The 26,721-nt window shown below is 45.7% G+C and overlaps 1 protein-coding gene across 14 annotated transcripts in view; it reads right to left on the bottom strand.

Moving 5' to 3' along the window:
• syt12 (synaptotagmin XII) overlaps window positions 1–26,721 on the bottom strand; it is a 218,333-nt gene that overhangs the window by 46,076 nt on the left and 145,536 nt on the right. For 9 of the 14 annotated variants that reach the window (XM_048545953.2, XM_059651898.1, XM_048545951.2 and 6 more), the window contains 3 exons: window positions 18,857–18,972; window positions 7,082–7,197; window positions 565–758 (listed from right to left, as the gene is read on the bottom strand). In XM_048545953.2, the coding sequence (XP_048401910.1) occupies window positions 565–758; window positions 7,082–7,115 (228 nt within the window). In that variant the 5' untranslated portion in view covers window positions 7,116–7,197; window positions 18,857–18,972. The remainder of the gene's footprint in view (window positions 1–564; window positions 759–7,081; window positions 7,198–18,856; window positions 18,973–26,721) is intronic. The other 5 variants (XM_048545958.2, XM_059651899.1, XM_048545954.2 and 2 more) reach the window with 2 other exon arrangements.

Genomic DNA, 26,721 nt, shown 5'->3' with positions numbered 1-26,721 from the left:
AGGTAAGGATGGCAGTTTCCTTCCCTAAAGGACATCAGTGAACCAGATGGATTTTTCCTGACAATTGACAGTGGATTCATGATCATCTTTGGATTCTTAGTTCCAGACATTTCATTGAATTCAAATTTCACCATCTGCTGTAGCAGGGCTTGAACCTGGGTCTCCAGAACACAATCTGGGTCTCTGGATTAACAGTCCAGCGATAATGCCACTAGGCCATCACCTTCCCAAGCTTCATAGTCCTGGCTTCTCCAAAATATTTACCGAATGGAAGTCTCCGATCCTCAAAAAATTTTTTTGCTAAAGTACCAAATAGGAGACAGCCATTTGGCTCATAGTCCGAATCCTAGCTCTTGAAGCAGCTATTGTCATAGGTGCAGTTTCATCCACCATTTCTTTCTAATGCAAGTTTTGGTTTTTCTTTTCTATATCCATCTCACTTTGGAAAAATGAACAGAATTCAAATGCCTAAAGAGGATCCAAAGCACTCTCATAGATCACTGTCCAAGCAGTATATGATTAACCCTGCTGGGATATACTATTAGTGAGAATTCACAGGCTTACCTTTTGCCGAACCTCGGAGTATGATGTTCCATACTTCTGCTCCAAGTATCTGTAATCGTAATTTGGGAAAGGAGAGGGAGCAGGATAGTTTCCAGATTTCCACAGTTTCCAGAGGTTCACTCCAATGATCATCAGGATGATCAGGACTCCTGAACCATATATGCCCATTTCCCAGGCTGGTGGATTTTTGATCACTGTTGGAATCATTAATAAAGCATTGCTGTTGTTAACAATACCAGCATTCAAAGAAAGTCAACTGTTCACTCAGCTGTACCTGAACATTCACAAGAGAGTTGTGAACAGAGGCTCATCAGACTCTAAATCAGGTTAGGTGCTGGCAGGATGTTTTTTTGTAAGTGAATATCACAGTACTGTGTGCTGGCATAGATGAATGTACAAATTGCAGCACTGTGTTTACATGGATGGAATATGTACATAGGTGCCAATGTGAAGTAAGATGTTGACAGGGTTTCATTTCCAGATATGTTAGCAGAACTGAGAGGTTCAAAAGTTGAAGGAAAACTAATGAGGGCAGGGCCCTTAATCAGGTCTGACCCATTTTTGCCCTCACCCTGCCTCTTCCCTCCCACAACAGTGATAAGGTTCCCTTTGTCCTTACCTACCATTCTAACAGCATCCACATCCAAAAGATCATCAGACGCCATTTCCGTCACCTCCAGTGAGTTCCACCACCAGACACATATTCCCCTCCTCTCTCTTGTCTGCTTTCCATAGGGACTGTTCCCTCTGGGACATCCTGGTCCACTCCTCCTTCACCCCCAAACAACCCCTGACAATCCCACAGCAACTTCCCCTGCAACTGGTGAAGGTGTGACACCTGCCCATTTACCTCCTGTCTCCATGGTATCTAAGGGCCCAAACATAGCTTCCAGGTGAAGTAACACTTCACCTGCACTTCCCAGAATCTAGCCTACTGCACTCATTGCTCGCAATGTGGTCTCCTCTACATTGGAGAAACGAAGTGTAGATTGGGTGACTGCTTCGCAGAACATTTACCTTCTGTTCGCAAAAGAGACCCTGAGCTTCCAATTGCCTGCCATGTTAACACACCACCCTGTTCCCTGGTCAGCATCTCTGTCTCAGGCTCGCTGCAGTGTTCCAGCAAAGCTCAATGCAAGCTGGAAGAACAACACCTCATTTTCCACTTGGGGACCCTGCAGCCCTCCGGACTCAATATCGAGTTCAATAATTTTAGAACCTAAACTCTCCCATGTCTTAGCCCCAAAACCACACACCAGGCCTAATGATCACACAGCCTGCCTTTACACGTTTCCTAATGTTAGTTACTAACAGTCCCTATTAAGAGCTATTCACACTCCAAGCTAGATCATTATCAACTCTCATGTCTATCCAACAGCTCTCTCTCTTTTTGGGCTCTATCTGCATCTATTGTTTACTCCCTACCCCCTCACATCCCCTATCTTCAGCGTATAAAATGAAGTTTTCCCAGCTACCATCAGTCCTTAGGAAGGCTCACTGGACCCGAAATGTTAATTCTGATTTTTTTCTTCACAGATGCTGCCAGATCTGCTGAGATTTTCCAGCAACTTCTGTTTTTGTTCCTAAAAACCAACTGAGTATGTTGAATCTCTCATCATGGCTAATACCCTCCAAACCAGTAAACCGTTTCTGTACCCTGTCCAAAACCTCCACATCCTTCTGGTCATGTGGCAGCCAGAACTGTATGCAATATTCCATGTGTGGCCTAACAAAGTTCTATACAGCTGCAACATGACTTGCCAATTTTTATACTCTATGACCTGACTCATGAAGGCAAGTGTGCCACATGACTTTTTTGACCACTTTATTCACTTGTATCGGCACTTTCAGGAAGCTGTGGACCTATATGCCTCCATCCCTCTGTATGTTAACACTTCTCAGGGTTCTTCCACTTATTGTATATTTACCTTCTGCATTTCACCTTCCAAAATGTAATTTTACTCAGTTGTGATGAAGAACAATGCCTGAAGGAATACATGTTTGGTGCATTTTAAATTGATAACATTTTTTACAATAACTGCTTGAAAATGGGCCAGACAGCCCTGTAATGAATTTCCTACAGCTCATGTTTCAGATGGTCTTGTGGATCGTGTTGTTAATTTTGGCTATTTTTGAGGACCAATGAAGGTGACAAATGCTTATGTGGGAAGCTTGGATCCAGCAGTGAAGTGTCAACTTTATTACTTGTTTCCAAAAGCGCAGAACCTCTGTTCCTAGAAGCATTATATTTCATTGCAAAATGGAAAGGGTTGTTATAAAACAACTTGCCGCGATCCAGCTTGGAAACAACTTAACAACATTAAATTGAAAGTGGCTTTTACCTTAATCAGAACTTTTCTACTGGAGAACTCACAAGATCCTATGGGAATGTGCTGCTTCATTTGCAACACCCATAAAATTAGAGTGAAACAATTCTGAAGTTTCTGTGCTAATGAAACTCGAAAGCTTGTCACTTAGGAAGAGAAATCTACCTTTCTTATCTGGCTGATATGTTACTTCAGACCCACTGCAGCAATGTGGGTTGACTCTTAATTAGCCCAGCCATAGCCTAAGAACCAATTGGTTCAAGGGCACTAGGAATGGGCAACAAATGCTGACTCAGCAAGTGACACATATATCCCAACAATCGAGTAAAAAAGGAGAGTGTGGGAAAACGAGGGAACATGCTTGGTGGATAGACTGAGGATTGATACTAAAGAGGCATCATACTGATCTTGAGAGCTGGGCTCTTGTTCTCAAGAACTGCAGCAGCTTTCTAACCAGCTACCTCTACACCCACACTCCTTCTGCATAGCATCATGGGTCATACAACCCAAATACACATCTTCCAAAGGCAGATAAAAATGGTGGAAATGAGGCTCTGAGGCAGGCTCACCTTTTGAAAGTTTCAAAAGGGCCGGATTCTTATTTTGTGGATCTAACATGAAAACCTAAGAGTTGGAGTCTAGTGTGTGAGCGTAGAAATTCCACCTCTGCTTCGATGCTGAATTTGAATGCCCTCCGCTGTCTCAGTCAAACTCAGTCTCATTTCTCTTTACAGTCAGAATGTGGCATCCCCCTGGCTTCAGTCAGTAATCTTCATTTCAACTGATCCCTATTGGAAATTGGTTTAAGTTGGAACAATTAGAATCTTCTTTAACCAGCATTTTCATTTTACTCATGGGCGTTGCTGTCCAGCCAGTATTAATTACGCATTTCCAGTTCCCCTTGAGAAGGTGGTGGTGAGCTGCCTTCTTGAACCACTGCAATGCATGTGCAGTAGGTGCATCCACCATGCTGTAAGGGAGGATACTGCAGGACTCTGACCCAGTGACAGCTACAGCACTTCCAAATCAGGATGGTGAGTGGCTTGGAGGGGATCTTGCAGGTGATGGTGTTCCCATGTATCTACTGCCCTTGTCCTTTGAGATGGAAGTGGTCATGGGTTTGGAAGGTGCTGCCTGAGGATCTTTGGAACACGTCTGCAGTGCAGATTGTGCATAGTACACTACTGAGTGTTTGAAGTGGAAGGAGTGTATGTTTGTACATGTGGTGCTACTCTAGCTAGTTGCTTTGTTCTGGATGGTGTCAAGCTCCTTGAGTGTTTTTGGTGCATGCCCATCCAGGCAAGTGGGGATCTTTTCATCACACTCCTGACTTGTGCCTTGGGTGGACAGGCTTTGAGTAAGTTTCTGGTCAACAGTTATCCCTTGGATGTTGACAATGGGTGATTCAACGATGGTAGCGTCATTGAATGTCAAAGGGCAATGGTTAGATTGTCTCTAATTGGAGATGGTCATAACCTGGCATTTGTGTGGCGTGATTGTTACATGCCACTTGTCAGCCCAAGCCTGGATATTTTTCTGATCTTGTTGTGTTTGAACATGGACGGCTTCAGTGTCTGAGGAGTCATGAATGATGCTAAACATACCAACTTATGACTTTGTGATGGAAGGAAGGTAACATTTGAAGCACTTGTAGATGGTCAGGCCAAGGACACTACCCTGAGGAACTCCAGTATAGATATCTTGAAGCTGAGATGACTGAACTCCAACTACTACAATCATCCTCCTATCTACCAGATATGACCCCAACCAACAGAGAGTTTGCCCCCTGATGCCATTGATTCCAAAATTCCTAGGGTTCCTTGATGCCACACTCAGTCCAATGCAGCCTTGATGTAAAGGGCTCTTACACCCACCTCACTTCTGAAATTCAGCTTTTGTTCATGTTTGAACAAACACGGTAATGAGGACAGGGGCTGAGGACAGAACCTAAACTGGGTGTCACTGAGCACGTTACTGCTGAGCAGGTGCTGCTTCATAGCACTGTTGATGACACTGTCCATCAATTTACTAATGACAGCAGACTGATGGGGTGGTAAATGGTTGTGTTGGATTTATACTTCTTTTTGTGTACAGAACATACTTGGGCAATTTTCCACATTGTCGGATAGATACGAATGCTGTAACTGTTCTGGAGCAGCTTGGCTTGGGGAGCGGTAAGTTCTGGAGCACAAGTATTCAGTACTATTGCCAGAAAGTTGTCAGGGCCCGTAGCCTTTGCAGTATCCAGTATCTCCAACCATTTCTTGATATCACGTGGAATAGATCAATGTGGCTCCACATGATGGAGGTTATTCTCCACATGAAAGCGGTGGTCATTCATACCAAAGCTGTCATGGACAGATGCATTTGCAGCTGGCAGATTGGTAAAGATGAGGTCAAGCACTTCCACCACACCCACCACCTTACAAAACTGACATCTGTAATGCTGGGGACCACATGAGGAGGATGGATCATTCACTCAGCACTGCTGGTTGAAGATTTCTGTGAAGCTTCAGCCTTTTGCACTGACGTGCTGGGATCCCCCATCTTCAAGGTTGGAGATATTTGTAGAGCAATCTGCAATGAGTTGTTTAATTGTCCCTCACCATTCTGAACTGGATGTGGCAGGACTGCAGAGTTTAGATCCGAACCGTTGGCTGTAGAATCACTTAACTCTGTCTATCACTTGCTGCTTTCGCTGTATGGGGTGCAAGTAGTCCTGTTTGGTGGCTTCACCAGTTTGATACTTCATCTTCAGATATGCCTGGTGCTGCTCCTGGCATGCCCTCCTGCACTCTCCATTGAACCACGGTTGATCCCCTGGCTTGATGGTGAATGTTGAGTGGGGGATATACCAGACCATGAAGTTACAGGTTGTGCTGGAGCACAATTCCGCTGCTGTTGATGGCCCAAGGCACCTCATGGATGCCCAGTCTCGAGTTGCTGGATCTGTTCAAAGTCTGTCCCACCTGGCATGGTGACAGTGCCACGCAACATGATGGAGGTTATTCTCAATGAGAAAGCGGTGGTCATTCATACCAAAGCTGGTGAGGTCAAGCACTTCCACCACACCCACCACATGACCAGCTCGATCAATAGTGCTGCTGCCAAGCCACTCCTGGTGGTGGACATTGAAATCCCCCATGCAGGGTACATTTCATGCCCTTGCCATCTTCAGTCATTCCTGTACGTGTTGTACAGCATGGAGGAGTACTGATTCATCAGCCGAGGGAGGACAGTACGTGGTAATCAGCAGCAGGTTTTGTTATCCATGTTTAACCTGAAGCCACGAGATGTCATGGGGCCCAGGGTCAATGTTGAGGATTCCCGAAGCAACTTTCTCCCGACTATATATATTTCAGTGCGGCCACCTCTGCTGGGTCTGTCCTGCTGGTTGGACAGGACATATCCAGGGATGGTAATGGTGGTGCCTGGGACATTGTCTGTAGGGTATGATTCTGTGAGTATGACTATGTCAAGCTGTCACTTGACTACAGGTTTCCCAATGTTGGCACCTGTGCCCTGATGTTAGCAAGGAGGACTTTATGTTTCTGCCATTGTCTTTTTTGGTGCCTGGGTCAATGCCAGATGGCCTGTCGGTCTCATTTCTTTTGTGAGACTTTGTAGCAATTGATACAAACAAGTGCCTCACTAGGCCATTTAAGAGGAGAGTCAACCACATTGATATGGGTCTGGAGTCACATTTAGGCCAGACCAAGTGAGGATGGCAGATTTCCTGCCCATCATTATTAAGTGAAATGAAATGAAATCCGTGCAATGTCCTTTCCTGTAATTCAGCTGAGCTCCACTTTACTCCCACCCTCTAGTATCATTCTTGGTTCTGTGCAACAAATGTGAAATAAATGGGCGGCATGTTTTAGGCCTCTTAATGATTTTATGTCCATTAAAATTCGTTGGAAATAGGAAATAGGCTGCTGGTTCACTGTTATGGTTTTACATTCCTGGTCAAAAGCACTGTACATTACTGACTTACATTTTCTGTCTCTAGCTAACTTTCCTTCTCACTTATTTTTGTGCCTTTGAAAGTGGCTTTCTGTTACATGCACCCTTCTTCTCAACCAAAGAGATAATTTTGAGAATGTCAGATTATCTGCCTGTTTCTTTACAAACCACATTTACTCTAAAAGCAGCAATGTTAGTTGGTGTTAAAGGCTTTCTGCAGCACTCACCACTTATGGGATATTCCGTTGGGTTTTCTTCCATGGTGAATTTGTGGCTTTTGAATTTGCCTGCCAACGAGAAACAGGGCAATTATATCATCCACAGCAGTCTAGTAATAGGAGCCCTGAATAAAGCAAAACAAACAAATCAAATATTTTTTGTGAATTTTGAGGTGGTGTTCAGAAAATTAATACAAAAGCCACGTATTGCAGAAGCTGGAGATCTGAAACAATATCAGAAAGTGCTGGAGAAATGCGGGGCAGCATCTGTGGAGAGAAAGAAACAGAGGATGGAATCTTCCCAGTCCCTGAATGATATAAGCATAGAAATTTAGAAAATAGGTGCATGAGTAGGCCATTCGGCCCTTTGAGCCTGTACTGCCATCCAATACGATCATACCTGGCCATGCAATCTCAGTATCCCATTCCTGTCCCCTCCCCACACCCCTTCATCCTCTTAGCCGCAAGGGCCATGTCCAGCTCCCGCTTGACTACATATAATCAACTGGCCCCAACAGCTCCCCGTGGGAGAGAATTCCACAGGTTCACAACCGTCCGAGTGAAGAAATTCTTCCTCTTCGCAGTCCTGAATGGTTTACTCCATATCCGTAGACTGTGATCCCTCGTTCTGGACTTGCCCAATGTTGGGAATATTCTTCCCAAATCCAGCCCATCCAGTCCCATCTGGATTTTATATGCATTGGCTACAAAGTCAGGAAAAAAAAATGTCTGGAGAGATTAGCAAGAATGAGATTCTGGACATCACAAGGAAAAAGTCCCATTCTACAACCAAATGTTGAATGGTGAGTTGAGAATCTCACTAGTGAGTGGAGAAAGGCATATTGGCATCCATTTATATGTATCAGCATGTCATTAGTACATGATCGTGCCTCAATTATATGATGTTTCCTATTTTCCAAACTGGTAGTTGCCATGATCCCTGTACCTTTGAGAACTCCCCTGTTACTGCTTCAGTTCAAGGGGTGGACAACTTATGAGCTGGACAGGAACCATTCAATAATAATTCCCCAAGTCAAAGTCTCTGGTTCACAGCTTGCTCCTCCAATCCTCTATCTTGGGCATCAGATACCAACACCACAGGGCACACTCCCCAGGCAGTGGGACCCATTCCCTCTGAACATGGTCTATTGTATTGGATGCATTCTAGCCTCCCTGCAGTCTCATTATGTCTTCAAACCACTTATATTATTGGAGTGCGCCAGCGCCTTTCATGGTAATGCTTCCAAAGGGCACTTTGTGTGAAGGGAAAGGCATCCATCTCATAGATTCAACCAGGGTGCACCTCTTGGCACTCTCTTAGCAGTCACTCACTTTATGCTGAGTTTGAGACTCACGACATCTCCACTTTGCCTTTCTGTGTTTTTCCCTCTTACTGAGTTTTAAGGCTCTCAGTACTTCTAGAACATAGAACAGAGAACAGTACAGCACAGTACAGGCCTTTTGGCCCATGATGTTATGCCAGACTTTTACCCTAAACCTAACGTCGATCTAACCTCCACCGCTACCTTATACTATCATCCATCTGCCTATCTAATTGCCGCTTAAATGCCCCTATTGAGGCCGACTCCACTACCCTCTCTGGCAATGCATTCCACGCCCCTACCACTCTCTGAGTAAAGAACCTACCTCTGGCGTCTCCCCTATATCTACCTACTTTCACTTTAAAACTATGTCTCCTCATAAAAGCTACCTCCACCCAAGGAAAAAGTCTCTGGCTGTCTACTCTATCTATACCTGTAATCATTTTGTACACCCCTACCAAGTCACCTCTCACCCTTTGTCACTCTAAGGAGAAAAACCCTAGCTCTTTCAACCTTTCCTCATAAGACCTTCTCTCCATTCCAGGCAACATCCTGGTAAATCTCCTCTGTACCTTTTCCAATGCTCCCACAACTTTCCTGTCATGAGGTGACCAGAACTGGACACAATGCTCCAGATATGGCTGAGCTAGGCTTTTGTATAGCTGGAGCATAACTTCACGGCTCTTGAACTCCATTCCTCTTTTAATGAAAGCTAACACACCATGCTCCCTCTTAATAACTCTATCCACCTGGGTGGCAGCTTTCAGGGAACTGTGGACATGAACCCCATGGTCCCTCAGCTCCTCCACACTGCCAAGAATCTTTCCGTAATCCCTGTATTCTGATTTCAAATTTCAAAATGAATCACCTCACACTTTTCAAGGTTAAACTCCATCTGCCACTTCTTAGCCCAACTCTGCATCCTATCACTGTCCCTTTGTAACTAGAACAGCCCTCCGCACTTTCTACAACTCAACCCACCTTTGTATCAGCCGCGAACTTACAAATCCACTCTTCCACTCCTACATCCAAATCATTTACAAAAATCACAAGTAGAAGAGGACCCAGAACAGATCCTTGTGGTACACCACTCGCAGCTGAGCATCATGTTGAATATTTTCCGTCCCCTACCACCGTTTGTCTTCTAAGGGTCAACCAATTCTGGACCCAATCTGCCACATTTCCCCCTATCCCATGCCTCCTTAGCTTCTGCATGACCTTACCACGGGGAAACTTATCAAAACAGGTCAGGGGGCAGGTCATTCCTCACAAACCTTATTGAGTTCTTTGAGGATGTGACTAGAAAAGTTGATGAGGGTCGAGCTGTGGATGTGGTGTATATGGACTTCAGCAAGGCATTTGATAAGGTTCCCCGTGGTAGGCTCATTCAGAAGGTCAGGAGGAATGGGATACAGGGGAACTTAGCTGTCTGGATACAGAATTGGCTGGCCAACAGAAGACAGCGAGTGGTAGTAGAAGGAAAATATTCTGCCTGGAAGTCAGTGGTGAGTGGAGTTCCACAGGGCTCTGTCCTTGGGTCTCTACTGTTTGTAATTTTTATTAATGGCTTGGATGGGGGGATTGAAGGATGGGTCAGCAAGTTTGCAGACGACACAAAGGTTGGAGGTGTCGTTGACAGTTTAGACGGCTGTTGTAGGCCGCAGCGGGACATTGACAGGATGCAGAGATGGGCTGAGAGGTGGCAGATGGAGTTCAACCTGGATAAATGCGAGGTGATGCATTTTGGAAGGTCGAATTTGAAAGCTGAGTACAGGATTAAGGATAGGATTCTTGGCAGTGTGGAGGAACAGAGGGATCTTGGTGTGCAGATACATAGATCCCTTAAAATGGCCACCCAAGTGGACAGGGTTGTTAAGAAAGCGTATGGTGTTTTGGCTTTCATTAACAGGGGGATTGAGTTTAAGAGTCGTGAGATCTTGTTGCAGCTCTATAAAACTTTGGTTAGACCGCAGTTGGAATACCGCGTCCAGTTCTGGTTGCCCTATTATAGGAAAGATGTGGATGCTTTGGAGAGGGTTCAGAGGAGGTTTACCAGGATGCTGCCTGGGCTGGAGGGCTTATCTTATGAAGAGAGGTTGACTGAGCTCGGTCTCTTTTCATTGGAGAAAGGGGTGAGGAGAGGGGACCTAATTGAGGTATACAAGATAATGAGAGGCATAGATAGAGTTGATAGCCAGAGACTATTTCCCAGGGCAGAAATGGCTAGCACGAGGGGTCATAGTTTTAAGCTGGTTGGAGGAAAGTATAGAGGGGATGTCAGAGGCAGGTTCTTTACACAGAGAGTTGTGAGAGCATGGAATGCGTTGCCAGCAGCAGTTGTGGAAGCAAGGTCATTGGGGTCATTTAAGAGACTGCTGGACATGCATATGGTCACAGAAATTTGAGGGTGCATACATGAGGATCAATGGTCGGCACAACATTGTGGGCTGAAGGGCCTGTTCTGTGCTGTACTGTTCTATGTTCTATGTTCTAAAACACCTTACTTAAATCCACGTATACCACATCCACTGTTCTACCTTCATCCATGTGTGTGGTCACCTCTTCAAAGAATTCAATAAGGTTTGTGAGGCATGGTCTACCCCTCACAAATCCATGCTGACTATCACGAATCAAACAGTGTCTATCCAAGAGATTATAAATCCTGCCTCTTAGAGCCCTTTCTAATAACTTGCCCACCACTGACATCTGCTTTGAGTTTCATTTTAGTGCATACACAAAGCCAGGCAACCTGTGATGACTTTTAGCAGTGATCCATCAAGGGGGTGGACATACATCCCCTTGCTATATCAATTTCACATATGCACCATGCGCCAGCAGCTGTAACCCTCGATATGCTTCAACCAATGCCCATGTCACAAAGTCATGAGGAGGTCAAGTCCAGTCAAGAGAACCAGAATTCAATCAGGGGGTGCTGCACAGCAAGTCAAGGACAGTGTCTGTTATCCATCCAGGAGCTTGTGCACAGTTAGTCAGTCACTTGGGGCAGTGAGAGTTAGGTGGTCCATGTCACTATGGTCTGCCGAGTAGGCCACCGTCAGTCCTGCAGGTCCAGGGAGTCATGATATGGCAGTCAGGAAGTTGCACAGGAGTCTGGACCAAGCAAGTCAGTCAGTGGGGTTGGCCACAGTCAGTCCTGGGGGTCAGCTCACTGAAAGATGTTAACAGAGGCCATTGGCTTGACGGGGAAGTCAACTGCGGAGGTTGGAGGCAGTATGCTGGGATACAGAGGGGACGATAATTGTGATGGGTGAAACAACCTTTTTTGTAGTTGGAGTGTGGGACAAGATGATAGTACATTGAACAAAAGGGGTTACTGTCGGAGGGGGTGTCACCATGGATCATAAAGACCCTGGCTTTGTAGGAGGAAAAATGAAGCACGGTGGGTAGTTTGTACCACTAACCTTCAATTCCGGGATTTGAGGGTTATTGTTGAAAGAGGAAGTTTTAATTCAAAGACGTGTGTGTGAGAACATTTGGAAGTTCAGCAAGGATTGGCTAGACAGAGAGAGCAAGGAAGATAATAACACAGTGGTTCTGGGGCAGGATGCCTTGAATACCAGGCTGAGCTTGTGAGCCACTATGCTGAGTGTGATTTGCGTTGCCTTCTATACTCTTGTGACCTGCAAGTGGACACTGGGAAAAGCAAGATGGCTGCGGCCACAACTGGAATGGGCAGAGTGAACGTATCATTTTCTGTCTCTTCACGTGGCGAGTAATATAAGGGCTATGAATGGGAATCGCATTAATCAGGCACTTACATTGTAGAGGGCGAAATGCAGGCAGTATCCGATGCAGTGAGATACAAGTCCTGGTCACAAATAATCTAGACAATTACACATTGATCATCACCATTTCTGTGAGGCAAAAGTAATTGCAGTTGACCTTAAAAGTGGCACATGCAGGCTGCAAAGGAAAGATATCATTGGCTGCACAAACAGACTTCCGTCCATCTTGTAATTATTTGCCGTTCTGCTTGAATATGCTAAGCTGCTTTAATTGAATGATGTTGGGATAGTGAGCATTGATTTGGTGATCATACAGTATTTACAATTTGCTGCTTTGTTGTGTTCTTCTGAATAAGGTCCCTCTTTACAATATACATTAATGATATATACAAAGGCATTAAAAGTAATATTAGCAAATTTGCTGTTGACACAAAGCTGGGTAGCAGTGTGAAATGTGAGGAGGATGTTATGAGAATACAGGGTGACTTGGACAGGCTAGGTGAGTGGACGGATGCATGGCAGATGCAGTTTAATGTGGATAAATGTGTGGTTATCCTCTTTGGTGGCAAGAACAGGAAGGCAGATTACTATCTAAATGGAGTCAAGTTAGATAAAGGGGAAGTACAACCAGATCTAGGTGTTCTTGCACATCAGTCAATGAAAGCAAGCATGCCGGCACAGCAGGCAGTGAAGAAAGCTAATGGCATGCTGGCCTTCATAACAAGACGAATTGAGTATAGGAGCAAAGAGGTCCTTCTGCAGCTGTACAGGGCCCTGGTGAGACCGCACCTGGAGTATTTTGTGCAGTTTTCGTCTCCAAATTTGAGGAAGGACATTCTGGCTATTGAGGGAGTGCGGCATAGGTTCACGAGGTCAATTCCCGGAATGGCAGGACTATCATATGTTGAGAGATTGGAGCGACTGGGCTTGTATACACTTGAGTTTGGAAGGATGAGAAGGGACCTGATTGAGACGTATAAGATTATTAAGGGATTGGACACTCTGGAGGCAGGAAGCATGTTTCTGCTGATGGGTGAGTCCCAGAACCAGAGGACACAGTTTAAAAATAAGGGGTAGGCCATTTAGAGTAGAGTTGAGGAAAAACTTCTTCACCCAGAGAGTGGTGGATATATGGAATGCTCTGCCCCAGAAGGCAGTGGAGGCTAAGTCTCTGGATACTTTCAAGAAAGAGATGGATAGAGCTCTTACAGATAGTGGAATCAAGGGTTATGGGGATAAGGCAGGAACAGGATACTGATTGTGGATGATCAGCCATGATCATAATTAATGGTGGTACTGGCTCGAAGGGCCAAATGGCCTACTCCTGCACCTATTGTCTAGAGTCCATTGTCTATTGTTAGAAGTCCATGTAGAAGGTTTCTACGGTGATCCTTATCCCACTGTGTTGGACTACTGTGGTGAACCATCATTTGTGAGTGATATGAATACTAACTGCTCACATTACTAAGAACCTATCCTTTCTGATAGCCCCCACATAGGTTCATTGGAAACATAACTAACTGGGATCAGAGCAGAAGTTATCATTACTGTAGCAGCAGGGCAACAAAGGCACAGAGAAATTAAGGAGGAACAATTTGGTAGGAAACCCAGATAAAGAGCAACCTCTAGCAGTTGCTAAACAGACCTCACATGAGGGAGTTGTACCTGAAAGTCCTCTCAGGATGTAGAGTTAATTCAGAGTCCATCATCTTTGATAGGATTTCCCCTGAGGTAGAGTGTTGCTGCAGTCTGAAAATGTCTGAGAACCCCGTTCACAAGACTGTGTCATTTGCTGCTTTAGGACTTGCAACATCAACCCACAAGTGAATCAAGGCTGTGATCGATACCATTTGTCCCAGGTCACACTACTTCAACACATTTCCCTATTACGAGGTCATTGTTGCAGCCCGGACAGGAGGCTATGCCAATGCAGCTAGCTTTCCCCAGGTGCTGGGTTTTATAGACTGTACGCATAACACATTGAGAGTCCCATATCATGCTGTGACTGACTTTGTCAACAAAAGTTCCATTTTATCAACGTATGAGTCATTTGTGATAACAGATATCTCATTTTGGAAGCCTGTGCCAGGTAACCTGGGAGTTGCCATGATCCCTGTACCTTTGAAAACTCTCTTGTTCCTGCTTCAGTGCAAGGGTTGGATGACTTATGAAGATGGTGACAGGGACACAAAGTTATCATTTACAAAGATAGTAGGACCTGCCGACGCTGCAGAATCTGCGACAACGAGGTGCATCCAGCTCTACACCTTGTTATCATCTACAAATGTGGCTGATGTCTCCGCTACTCAACCTCCTGACTGAGGCCGAGTGTAGCTATAATGCAACCCAGCTTCGGCCAGGCCCGTCATAGGGTAGGCAATGTGCCTGCCGAAGATGATGTTCCACTGCTTGAATCGGTCTGGGGAAGCCTCACAGTACACTGCAGAAAGAGTGTAGAGCATAATCCTAGCAAGCTGTTCCCCACACAACTGGAGCAGGCAAAGAGGGGAAGTGAAAGCTGAGAATGTAGGAGCAGTCTTCCCAGTTGGGACATGAAAACACTGAGCAGGAGGCACATCACAATTTGTACGCCTGGCCTGGCAGCAGTCTATCAAAATAAACCAGGCGCAACTTAAGTTCCAGTAGATGACACCTGAGTGCAGTTGTCATTCATTGATTGTAAAACTGATGTTGCTCAAAAGGCAAGCAGTCCACGTTTGTTCACAAAGATAAAAGCAACTTCCATCTTTAAGTGCTTTTCTTTGCTTTTGTTGTTGTTGAATAAAAATGAATGTTTTCAACTGTTTGAAGGTTTTCTAGTCCATGAAGGTTGGGTAATGAACAATGACAAAGATTGGGCATTGGGAATAAATGTTGCGTTGTCCTAAATCAGGGTTCTAAGATGCGATGATGCTAAGGATAGGAAAAACTGTGAAGTTACTTCTTAAACAGCAGAAGGTTTATAAATGCTCAGTTGTATTTGCAATGGAGTGTTAGCTATGTACCGTGAGAAACCTTTGGATTTGGTGCCACGCGTATGGTGAAGGGTGGATCTTGATTGGCAGTATTTGGCTAAATGTTGGTGGGGCTTTAAAAATGGCCCTGGTGCCAGGAATCCAAGGAGATGTTTGTTGTGGTGAGACAGAAATATGACAAGCTGGGTACCATCGGGACTTGACACGTGGGTCATGAGGTGGATTTTTGGAAATTAGCATGAACAAACTCACTCGGCCTCACAAAGAGAAGCATTGACTAATCTTGACAATTTTCTAACAGACTTCTAATATCTCAACTGCAATATGACTCTTTTTGAGTTAACTCTGTGTTTCTCTCTGCAAAGTTGTTGCCAGACCTGCTGAGTTTCTGTAGTACTTTCTGATGTTTTCTCCGCTCCCAGTTAAATAACACTGCTGTCTTTGAGGTGTCATTTTTCCCAGGATGCTGTACGGGCCCATGAAGAAATGACAGCCAATGCTGATGACAGTAAGCCAAGATTTAAAGAAGAGATTTGTTGTTCTGTTTCCTCTTCTTCAAGCCATGGATCACAATAAACTGTGCTCGTAATGAAACAACGTCCAAGACCCCTTTATATTAAAATCACATCGCCAAGGCAACCCACTGGTCTCCTGGAAAAGAGAGACAAATTTTCATAAATGTTTGATGAAGTAGAGGTAATAACAAGTTCACCTTCAGGCTAAAGGTGAACGAGTAAGTAAACTTCGAGTTTGACTCTGGAGAGGATTTGTGAATGGAGGCAGCACCTATTCACATGTCCCTGGTCGTGGTAACATGAGGTCACAATGTAGTTTCACATATACTAGGGCTTCTCAGACCAGATAAACACGTCAGTCATAGGAGGTCCCATTTTCTCCCTCATTGAACTGTCAGCATTTACACGTGCACTCTACGATGAATCTATGTACTTCAGACACTTCACCACAGTCATGGCCCATGGGCCTCAGTCTTGACAACTGAGATGCACCGGGCAACCTTTAGCAGGATTCCTGTCACATTTACAGCAACTGGATGCTTTAATAAGCGGAATTTTATGGTGCTCCAGCAGGGACGCGGTCATAATAAGCAAGGACATACTCTAAGAAGGTACAGCAGACCCCAAAAATGTAAATCGTCACATTTGTGTCAAACGCAACGAGAGTCAAAGCTATCAAAGGTTAATTCTGGGTCTGATTTGGAGAGGGGGGGTGAGAAAGAGTGAGAGAGAGATCGAGAGATAGAGAGGGAGAGAAGGGGAGAGAGAGAGGGGTGGAGATAGAGATGGAGAGAGAGATGGATGCCCCTTCTAATCAGGAAATCATATGACCTTTAGCACTGTTACTTTATGTTTGTCACCTTCTATCAGGCAGTTCCAGGAAGCATTCATGACAGGTGGACAATAGTAAAGCGGGTGGTGTGCAGAGCGCAGTCTATCCATTAGCGTCAATGTTTGATAGATTGGATTTAGATAGTGTGAGCAGAGATAAGGGAAGTCTGGAACTGAACACAGAATCGGTGTATAGACAGGTTAGCCAACTCTAGATGCTTTACCAGAGGTTTGACATGTCTACATAATCATGTGACAATGATGTCAGTAATGCATAAAACCTGATCACATGATTATTGATTATATGCTATTTGGTTTCTGCAACTGTACATGAATTTATCAAATGGAACTTGGGCCCCCTGCAGTTAAACAGTTTTGCTTGTGGTTTGCATCAGTAACTGCTCTGCAACAATTCTAAGGATCAGGAGGCTTCCCACAAATAGACAAAAAAAGAACAGCATGCATGCAGGGCAATTTGTAGAGGGCAACTGGAATTGGGAGGAGCTTTCATTTCATTAGTAACTGTACAATAATGGGGTCAATGTCAGAAAGATATATGATGATGTTGTATAATGATATCAGTGTCACATTACAATGTAGAACGAACTGGAGGGAAACGGAATATATAAATAAGAGCAGAAATATGCTATTCAGGACTTCAAGCTTGGGCCACCACTCAGGAAGCGTGTAGCCGATTTGTTTGTGATTCTTTTGAATTCCACATTCTTATCGAGCCCTCATAACCCTTGATTCACCTGCCTAACAAAGATGACTCCAACATCTTTAAGAATACTCAAACGATCATGCCTCCACCTTCTATACTCTCAAAACCCGCTGAGAGAAAAGGATTGTCAGTGCCTCCATGTTATTGGATCAACTTTTAATGGCTGAAAAAGATTAAATTACAGCCATTCCCAATGAAGTTCCAGGGACCTGGAGGATTGTCATTCAGAGCCGAAGGACAACTCACGGCAAAGCGTAGGTGAAACGGGATAGAAATCACGGAATCTGCCTGGCATTCAGAATGAAGAATACTCTTGGGACTGAGAGGGAAGGCATGCTTAAAGCTTATGCTAATCTACAAGATGGATGAAATTGTAGCCTAGAGAGTGAAGGTTGAGGTGAGTTTCAAACGTTGTTCGCAGTTGGGGAAAAATTAAAGAGAGGGAACTACATTGCCATAAAGATAATATGAAACCAATCTGCTTATACATATGAAGAAAAGAGCCATACCCACTTATGGATAATATTTAAAATAAAATGGAACGTCTGTTCAGACAAGAAGTAAGTTCCCTGGTTACTATACCAACAAAATGGTGCTCAGGTATGGTTATAGTACTAAAATTAAATGATTCAAACAAAGTTCAATGAAACCATAGGCATGGTTTGGAACAGATTTATTTGAATTCAAAGGAAAGATCTTCATTATCATCATAGGCAAATACTCAAGGCAGGCTTAGGTAAACAATCTACACAAAACCTGGCAGACACAATGATAGAATGCCTCGAGAATGTACTCAATTCTGGACAGTGTAGTCACTTCCAAAGGTTCACAGTTAGCAAATGAACAGTTTAAGAGACTTGCATACGTAAACAATTTTATTCTTGTTAAAAAATGGACTCCACTGTCCTCAAATGAATGGGGAAGTTTGAACAGGGGTTTGTACAATCAAGGCATTATGGAAGAACATGGTTATTTAGACAGAAGTGAAAAGGAGCAATTCAAACAGTCCATAGAGACCAAACTGTAGATAAAAAGTTTCTGCAAAAAGCTCATGGACTCCAGCAGCTGTACTTTGGGAGGTAAGTTAGATCCCAAACACAGAATAAAACCGTAACTGTTGATAATGAATGGTAACTGAAATTGTATTTAATTCAATCACACTCCCTGATGACCAACAGTCACACAGGTTGGAATCATACAGGGGCTTGAACAATGTGGAAAATGGCAAGAAATCTGGGACGGCCATGTGAGATGTCCAGTGGGGCCTTGCTCAACATTGGGAACATTGTCCGCCAGAGTTCCAGACGAGACTCTGGCTTGGGAGTGGCAAGATCATGGGGATCAGCCTCATTAATGCACAGCTTCCTATCCTACTCTCCATGAGGAAGCTGGACGTCGAGAATTCGCAACATGAAAGTCAGAGGGGGGTAACCCCGCTTCCGCTGCTGGATCTCCATCATGGAGCACAGTCTTAGGTAGCATGGTGTAGAATTGCATCCTAAACTAAGCTGCACCTTTAAAAGAAGGCACAGCCAAAAATCAGAAGGCCTGGGAATAGTGTTGGGATTCCTAGGATCAGATCCTAACCAACACTTATAATGAGCTCCTGAGTCGAGCTGAATTGGTAATGATCAGGCCATGGTTGCAATAGGTCAGCAATGTTCTACCTACCTTACAGAAGCCCACTGATCCAAATGCCTTCCCAGTGCCTCTGGAGACATAAAACCCTGCTCCTTGGTTCAGGTGTCAGGCAGCAATCGCAAGCCAATCACATCCAGGCATATCTGCTGTTGAAAAATCAAATCAACAACATTATTATTGTGCTGTTGCTTTTCATACCCAGGTTGACTCACTAGAGACCCGTCCATTTTGAGATTCAGGAGATAACAGATACCACTGGGGACAAAAAAGATACAAATAGCTCAGAATCCTTCAGAGGGGTAGAAATATAGAAACTCAACTCTCGGGAGGAGTCAAATCTCAGCATCCAGTGCTAGAGATCCTCTGCAAAATTTAAACGTTGGGAGTGGATGCCAAATAGAGTGCGTAGCTGTTCAGGTATGGGAGGGTTATGTTGCAGCACTGTGTGTGCTGTCCTGTTGCACTCTGGGAAGGAGAATAGTACTCGGGTTGCCTGTTATTTCATTAGTTTTTGCATGAGGGTCAATTGCTGTGGGATAGTCTTCATTTCTGGAAGTGGACTGTGATTTTTTTTTTAACCCCACACCTCCTCTTCCAGCCCAAGCATTGCCATTGGTGGGGATTCACAAGTGTCGCTTGCATTTAGGGTTAGGGGTTAAATTAGGCAAACCACTCCCTTTGCCCATGATGTCCACCCTTCATGGGGGCTGGTTAACTTGGTTGCTGGACGGCTGCATTGCCAGCAGCATGAGTTCAATTCACTCTCCAGCTGAGGTTGCTATGAAGGATTCTCTGTCTCAACCCCACCCCTTGCCTGAGGCATGATGGTCAAACCCACCACCAGTCGCCTCTCTCTAATGAGAAGCAGCCCTAGGATCCTCTGAGATTATGCCAACTCTACCTTACTTCCCTCATTAGCATCACCCATGTCACTTTCTTCCCCATTATTTGGTAGTCATTACTGTAGACCCAACTATAATGCATCCAAAGTCCCTCTCACCTCCCATGATAGTCTCCCAGAGAGCATTCTCTGTGCCTTCACAATTTCTCAAGGAAGGTTCCTACATCCACAGGAATGAGAGTGTGACTTCTGGGCCCCAGTAGATTCAGTGGAAAACATGGAAGGTGGACCCTTTGCAGTCTGAAGAAACTATGTCAGAAATGTGTCAGAAATCTATAACCAAGTGTCACAAATGGCTAAACTTCATCAATTCCCCTCTGGGCTGATGCAGTAATATGCAGAAGAGACAAAGTTCTGCTTAATCCCAAATTTTGAGCTGCAAATTTTCTTAAACATGGAGATGTCTGGAGTTCAGACCTCTTCCATTATTGCTGTATTGATTTCTAGACATTTTGTGCCACCCATCAGAAAATTCCATTCTTGCTAAGGTAGACCAGTGAGTTTGCAGTGATGGGTGAGTGGGCTTTTGGGCTGAATTTTATACAGGAGCACCCTCCAATAGCCCCAGCATAAGAGTTGGGGGCAGGTTTACCAGCATTAGGACTGCAATGGTTCAATTCGGCAGCTCACCACCAAGGCCAACGAGGATGAGCAGTAAATGTTGGCCAGTCAGTGGGGTCCAGGTGTATGACTGAGTGAAAAGAAACCTGACCCTTAATTAGGTTGAGTCAGGACTTCCAGCCCCATCTGAGAGGAAGCCCTACCTTCAAGAGATGCTGACCAATCATATAGCCAATATGTGTGATAATGGGAACTGCAGATGCTGGAGAATCCAAGATAATGAAGTGTGAAGCTGGATGAACACAGCAGGCCAAGCAGCATCTCAGGAGCACAAAAGCTGACGTTTCGGGCCTAGACCCTTCATCAGAGAGTACTGTGTTAGCAGTGCCACTGGGTGCAGTGGCCACAGCTGGTACTACAGTGAGTCCCTGAAGATAAGGAGGTCTGGAACAATGAAATTTATAAACTAGGCTGGTGCCATGCATGGGGCAGGTGGAGAGAGTATGTGGGAAGCCTCTGACCGGCCTGAGGGTAGGCCTTCCTTAGTGCGCGTGTTTTCTTGACACATGAAAGTCATGATGACAGTGAGTGGAGATGCTTAAATGGTTATGACTGCCATGGGCCCAGACATCTGTCTTCCTACCATCCCACCCTCCAGGGGATGGGGGTATAACAGGCAACCCTTGGTGTGGAATGGGGCCCAGGGAGCAGAATTTTGGACAAAGTGAAGTTGACAAAAGGCAGAGGAAGGGTGACCATGCCAGACAGCAAAAGGATTGTCAGGCAGTGTTTTTAACCAGCACAAGCCACTCTTAAAGGCAGGAATAGAGAGAGGTGTGGAGAATCCGAACGGTTCTGGAACACATTGTAAACACTAACTCACTCGCAATTCTAGGTTTTGTAACAGACATGACTGGACCTGCACTGGTGAATGGGAGGATTTGTCCTTCAAACAACTCTGGCACAGATCAGAATTGATGCATTCTACCCTGCTCCCAAAGGCTATAGGAAGCAAAGTGGGATGGCTGGTGCCTGGTTCTCTGATGGCACTATGGGGGTTGTGACATGTTAATTCCTGCAGAGGGGAGGATAAAGCCAACCTCGCTGACCAAACAGGCAAGAGCTGGAAGTGACTGTTGCAATCAGCAGTCAGAATGTGGTTGCTTGAACCTGGATTCGGTGCCACTAGAGGTTCAACGACCTCTCAGGAGTGCAGGAGAAGTGAACGTAATCTCTCTTACAGGAACCAGCTCCCAGACAGGGATATCTCCAATATTTTTCAGCACAGCACACCATAGAGCTGCACTCCTTGCAGCCCCATTTGTTCCTGTCTCTTGAGACCCAACATCAGACCTACTAATGCTCACACTCAGCATCATCTTACTACATTCTCACGTCCTTCCCGAATGGTGACCATCCACACAGTTGTTATCACAGCCTTTGCAACGCAATTCTTGCACTCGTAATTCTCTGACGTCTCTCCATGTGGTAGAAGACAGCACATTGCTCCAGAGACAAATGAGAATGTTGGGGATGGTGCAGAGGAAATGGCCTTGGAGACCAGGCAGAATGGAAGAAGAGTGAGACAGAGATGGAGGGATTTCTAATTCTGGGAGTGATTTCTCCCGAGGGTTGAGTGTAGGAATTGGGGTCAGTAGGAGGACAGCAGTGGTTTGGCCTTGTGGTGCCATAAGGCTTCACACACTCAGGTTAACTGAACTGTGTCTGGTTGAGTCTGTCCTGGGATTAGCTGGTAGCTCAGTGACTCCAGACACCCTGAACACATCAAGCCCCTCCCTCTTTCGGAATGTAGAGCAGTTTTCACCTCTCGTCTTACAGCTCTTTTGTATCACTTGCAACTTGGTGAGCTTCTGTCAGTCTAGTCTGGGTAGTATGTGCTCTGTGAGTCAAAATTGTCCAAGATGGCAGCAAAATAGGATGGCCCATCAGGAGCTTGTCTGCTCTGTCCATTTCTTTCTCATTTCCTTCTCTTTATTTTTTCTTCTTGGTGTTTGTTCCTGGCCTCAGCGTGGACCCATTGAGGTGTCTTTGCTGTTATGTCGGCCTAGTCTCTAAGCAGCTCATGGCAGTGTCTCGGCCTGATCTGTCAGCGATCGTGGTGGGTCTCAGCCTACTCTCTCATCGGCTCGTGGTGGTGTCGGCCCGGTGCGAGATTAGGTCCTGCATGGGCATATTCCAGAGGCACCAGGGGGTGACTGGGGAGGTGGCAGCATCCGCAGCAGCGATGGCATTGCAGCCCAATATGGGAAGAGCAAACAGTGAGGGAGCTCCCCTGGTATCTGTGACAGAGGCATCGAGCACACGCAGCCGAGGTCTCCCAGAGAGCTAGATATACTTCTTGGACACAAGATGATGAGAGGCACAGACGGAGTGTATAGCCAGAGACTATTTCCCAGGGTGGAAATGATTATTACAAGGGGGCATAATGTTAAGGTGATTGGAGGAAGGTCTAGGGGAGATGTCAGAAGTAGGTTCTTCACACAGAGAGTGGTGGGTGTGTGGAATGCGCTGCCGGCAGTGGTAGTGGACTTAGTTACTTTAAAGGCTTTTAATTGACTCTTGGATAAGCACACAGATGACAGTATAATGATGGGTAAGCAGGGTAGATTGATTTTAGTAGGATAATAGGTCAGCACAACACAGTGGGCTGAAGGGCCTGTACTGTGCTGTACTATATTCTTAGTGGAGGACTCATCAAAGCCTGTTGAACTTTTAACTTCAGAGATAATGGGAACTGCAGATGCTGGAGAATTCCAAGATAATAAAATGTGAGGCTGGATGAACACAGCAGGCCAAGCAGCATCTCAGGAGCACAAAAGCTGACGTTTCGGGCCTAGACCCTTCATCAGAGAGGGGGATGGGGAGAGGGAACTGGAATAAATAGGGAGAGAGGGGGAGGCGGACCGAAGATGGAGAGTAAAGAAGATAGGTGGAGAGAGTGTAGGTGGGGAGGTAGGGAGGGGATAGGTCAGTCCAGGGAAGCCGGACAGGTCAAGGAGGTGGGATGAGGTTAGTAGGTACCTGGGGGTGCGGCTTGGGGTGGGAGGAAGGGATGGGTGAGAGGAAGAACCGGTTAGGGAGGCAGAGACAGGTTGGACTGGTTTTGGGATGCAGTGGGTGGGGGGGAAGAGCTGGGCTGGTTGTGTGGTGCAGTGGGGGGAGGGGACGAACTGGGCTGGTTTAGGGATGCAGTAGGAGAAGGGGAGATTTTGAAACTGGTGAAGTCCACATTGATACCATATGGCTGCAGGGTTCCCAGGCGGAATATGAGTTGCTGTTCCTGCAACCTTCGGGTGGCATCATTGTGGCACTGCAGGAGGCCCATGATGGACATGTCATCTAGAGAATGGGAGGGGGAGTGGAAATGGTTTGCGACTGGGAGGTGCAGTTGTTTGTTGCGGACTGAGCGGAGGTGTTCTGCAAAGCGGTCCCCAAGCCTCCGCTTGGTTTCCCCAATGTAGAGGAAGCCACACCGGGTACAGTGGTTGCAGTATACCACATTGGCAGATGTGCAGGTGAACCTCTGCTTAATGTGGAATGTCATCTTGGGGCCTGGGATGGGGGTGAGGGAGGAGGTGTGGGGACAAGTGTAGCATTTCCTGTGGTTGCAGGGGAAGGTGCCGGGTGTGGTGGGGTTGGAGGGCAGTGTGGAGCGAACAAGGGAGTCAAGGAGAGAGTGGTCTCTCCGGAAAGCTGACAGGGGAGGGGATGGAAAAATGTCTTGGGTGGTGGGGTCGGATTGTAAATGGCGGAAGTGTCGGAGGATAATGCGTTGTATCCGGAGGTTGGTAGGGTGGTGTGTGAGAACGAGGGGGATCCTCTTGGGGCGATTGTGGCGGGGGCGGGGTGTGAGGGATGTGTTGCTGGAAATACGGGAGACGCGGTCAAGGGCGTTCTCGATTACTGTGGGGGGAAAGTTGCGGTCCTTGAAGAACTTGGACATCTGGGATGTGCGGGAGTGGAATGTCTTATCGTGGGAGCAGATGCGGCGGAGGCGGAGGAATTGGGAATAGGGGATGGAATTTTTGCAGGAGGGTGGGTGGGAGGAGGTGTATTCTAGGTAGCTGTGGGAGTCGGTGGGCTTGAAATGGACATCAGTTACAAGCTGGTTGCCTGAGATGGAGACTGAGAGGTCCAGGAAGGTGAGGGATGTGCTGGAGATGGCCCAGGTGAACTGAAGGTTGGGGTGGAAGGTGTTGGTGAAGTGGATGAACTGTTCGAGCTCCTCTGGGGAGCAAGAGGCGGCGCCGATACAGTCATCAATGTACCGGAGGAAGAGGTGGGGTTTGGGGCCCGTGTAGGTGCGGAAGAGGGACTGTTCCACGTAACCTACAAAGAGGCAGGCATAGCTGGGGCCCATGCGGGTGCCCATGGCCACCCCCTTAGTCTGTAGGAAGTGGGAGGAGTCAAAAGAGAAGTTGTTGAGTGTGAGGACGAGTTCAGCTAGGCGGATGAGAGTGTCGGTGGAGGGGGACTGGTCGGGCCTGCGCTGTGGGAGTCGGTGGGCTTGAAATGGACATCAGTTACAAGCTGGTTGCCTGAGATGGAGACTGAGAGGTCCAGGAAGGTGAGGGATGTGCTGGAGATGGCCCAGGTGAACTGAAGGTTGGGGTGGAAGGTGTTGGTGAAGTGGATGAACTGTTCGAGCTCCTCTGGGGAGCAAGAGGCGGCGCCGATACAGTCATCAATGTACTGGAGGAAGAGGTGGGGTTTGGGGCCTGTGTAGGTGCGGAAGAGGGACTGTTCCACGTAACCTACAAAGAGGCAGGCATTGGACTGACCTATCCCTGGACTGACCTATCCCCTCCCTACCTCCCCACCTACACTCTCTCCACCTATCTTCTTTACTCTCCATCTTCGGTCCGCCTCCCCCTCTCTCCCTATTTATTCCAGTTCCCTCTCCCCATCCCCCTCTCTGATGAAGGGTCTAGGCCCGAAACATCAGCTTTTGTGCTCCTGAGATGCTGCTTGGCCTGCTGTGTTCATCCAGCCTCACATTTGATTATCTTGAACTTTTAACTTAATTCCTTTATTTTCTCATTCAAATTAAGAAAGACTTTAATGTTAACTATCACTGTATTGCTTTATTTTGCTACTTATTCTGCTTAACATTTTAACTCTGTTTTTCTTGTAACTTTGCACCTTTTTTTAATCTAGGTACCTTTGTTCCTAAGATGGCACCATGTGTGGTGATTGTGCTCTTTTTACTGTAATCTATAATTGAGTATATGTAACAATAAAAATCTAAAACCATTGAGAGATAGGCATGAAACTAGGGGAAGGTAAAGGAAAAAGTGGGAGTAGGGTCCCTCAATGGTTTATTGGAATGAGGTCTGGTGAATAATGTCATTTAGAGTCTTGTTTATTGTTGACTTCTCTCCTGCCATCTGCTAATGCCAGTATGGTTAATTCTCCACCAGTTTGTAAATTAATATTGAAATAGGAAGAAGCTCTGTTTCTGGAATGAAGGATGTGGAATTGGAATTTCAATCCGGTCTTGACTGAATATACATGAATCAAGCCTGCAGTGAATACTGTTGTTCCTGTTCCCTCCAGTTCTTTTCCTGTTATATTCTGTCATGGATTGTAGAGATGGCTGTCTAGGGCTGCATTTATTGGCTGGTTGATGGTGTGGAGCTGATGTTGCCAGCAGATAGACAGATAAATAAATTTAGGGTCCCTTGTGCCAACAGCTACTTCTGAAGGAGCTAGAAAAATTCAGAAGAACAAGAAAAATTGTTGTAAATGCAGACACTATATACTAGATATGGATAAATGTTTGATGAATCCAAAAGGGTTGAAACAACAAAACCCATACGTGATGATAACAGAACTTCCTCCATCACATTCCACCTACAGGCCGAAGCATCTCCTTTGTGGTAAATCCCTTGGACAAAGACATAAAACTACCACTAGGCTGGCAGAATTAAGGAATATTAAGGCAGTTCAGCTACTTGAATTTGGAGTTTATTTGTACTGCAAGTGGGAAAACAAAAACACTTTAGCATTGCAGACCGGAATAGAATAGTAATTTGTTGTTACTTGTGTTTTCACAAAAAAAAATGCAATGAAAAGTACAGTGTGGAGTTTGCACATTCTCCCCATGTTTGCATGGGTTTCCTCTGGCTGCTCCAGTTTCCTGCCACTGGTTAGGGTGGATTGGCCATGCTAAATTGCCCAGAGTGTCCAGGGATGTGCAGGCTGGGTAGGTTAATCATGGGAAATGCAGGGTTACAGGGATATGGTGGGGGGGTTGGGACTGGATGGCATGTCCTTTGGAGGGTCGGTGTGGACTCAATGGGCTGAATGGTCCGCTTCCACACTGTAGGGATTCTATGATGCTAAACGTATAAGTCACGTTACTCTGGCACCTATATTAATAACAGAAATCGTATATATGTATAAAAATTAA

The sequence above is a fragment of the Stegostoma tigrinum genome, chromosome 17 (genome assembly GCF_030684315.1).
Source record: "Stegostoma tigrinum isolate sSteTig4 chromosome 17, sSteTig4.hap1, whole genome shotgun sequence".
In the NCBI taxonomy this organism is placed as follows: Eukaryota; Metazoa; Chordata; class Chondrichthyes; order Orectolobiformes; family Stegostomatidae; genus Stegostoma; species Stegostoma tigrinum.
Note: the sequence above shows the minus strand (reverse complement) of the source record. Positions and strands in the feature narration are given on the sequence as shown.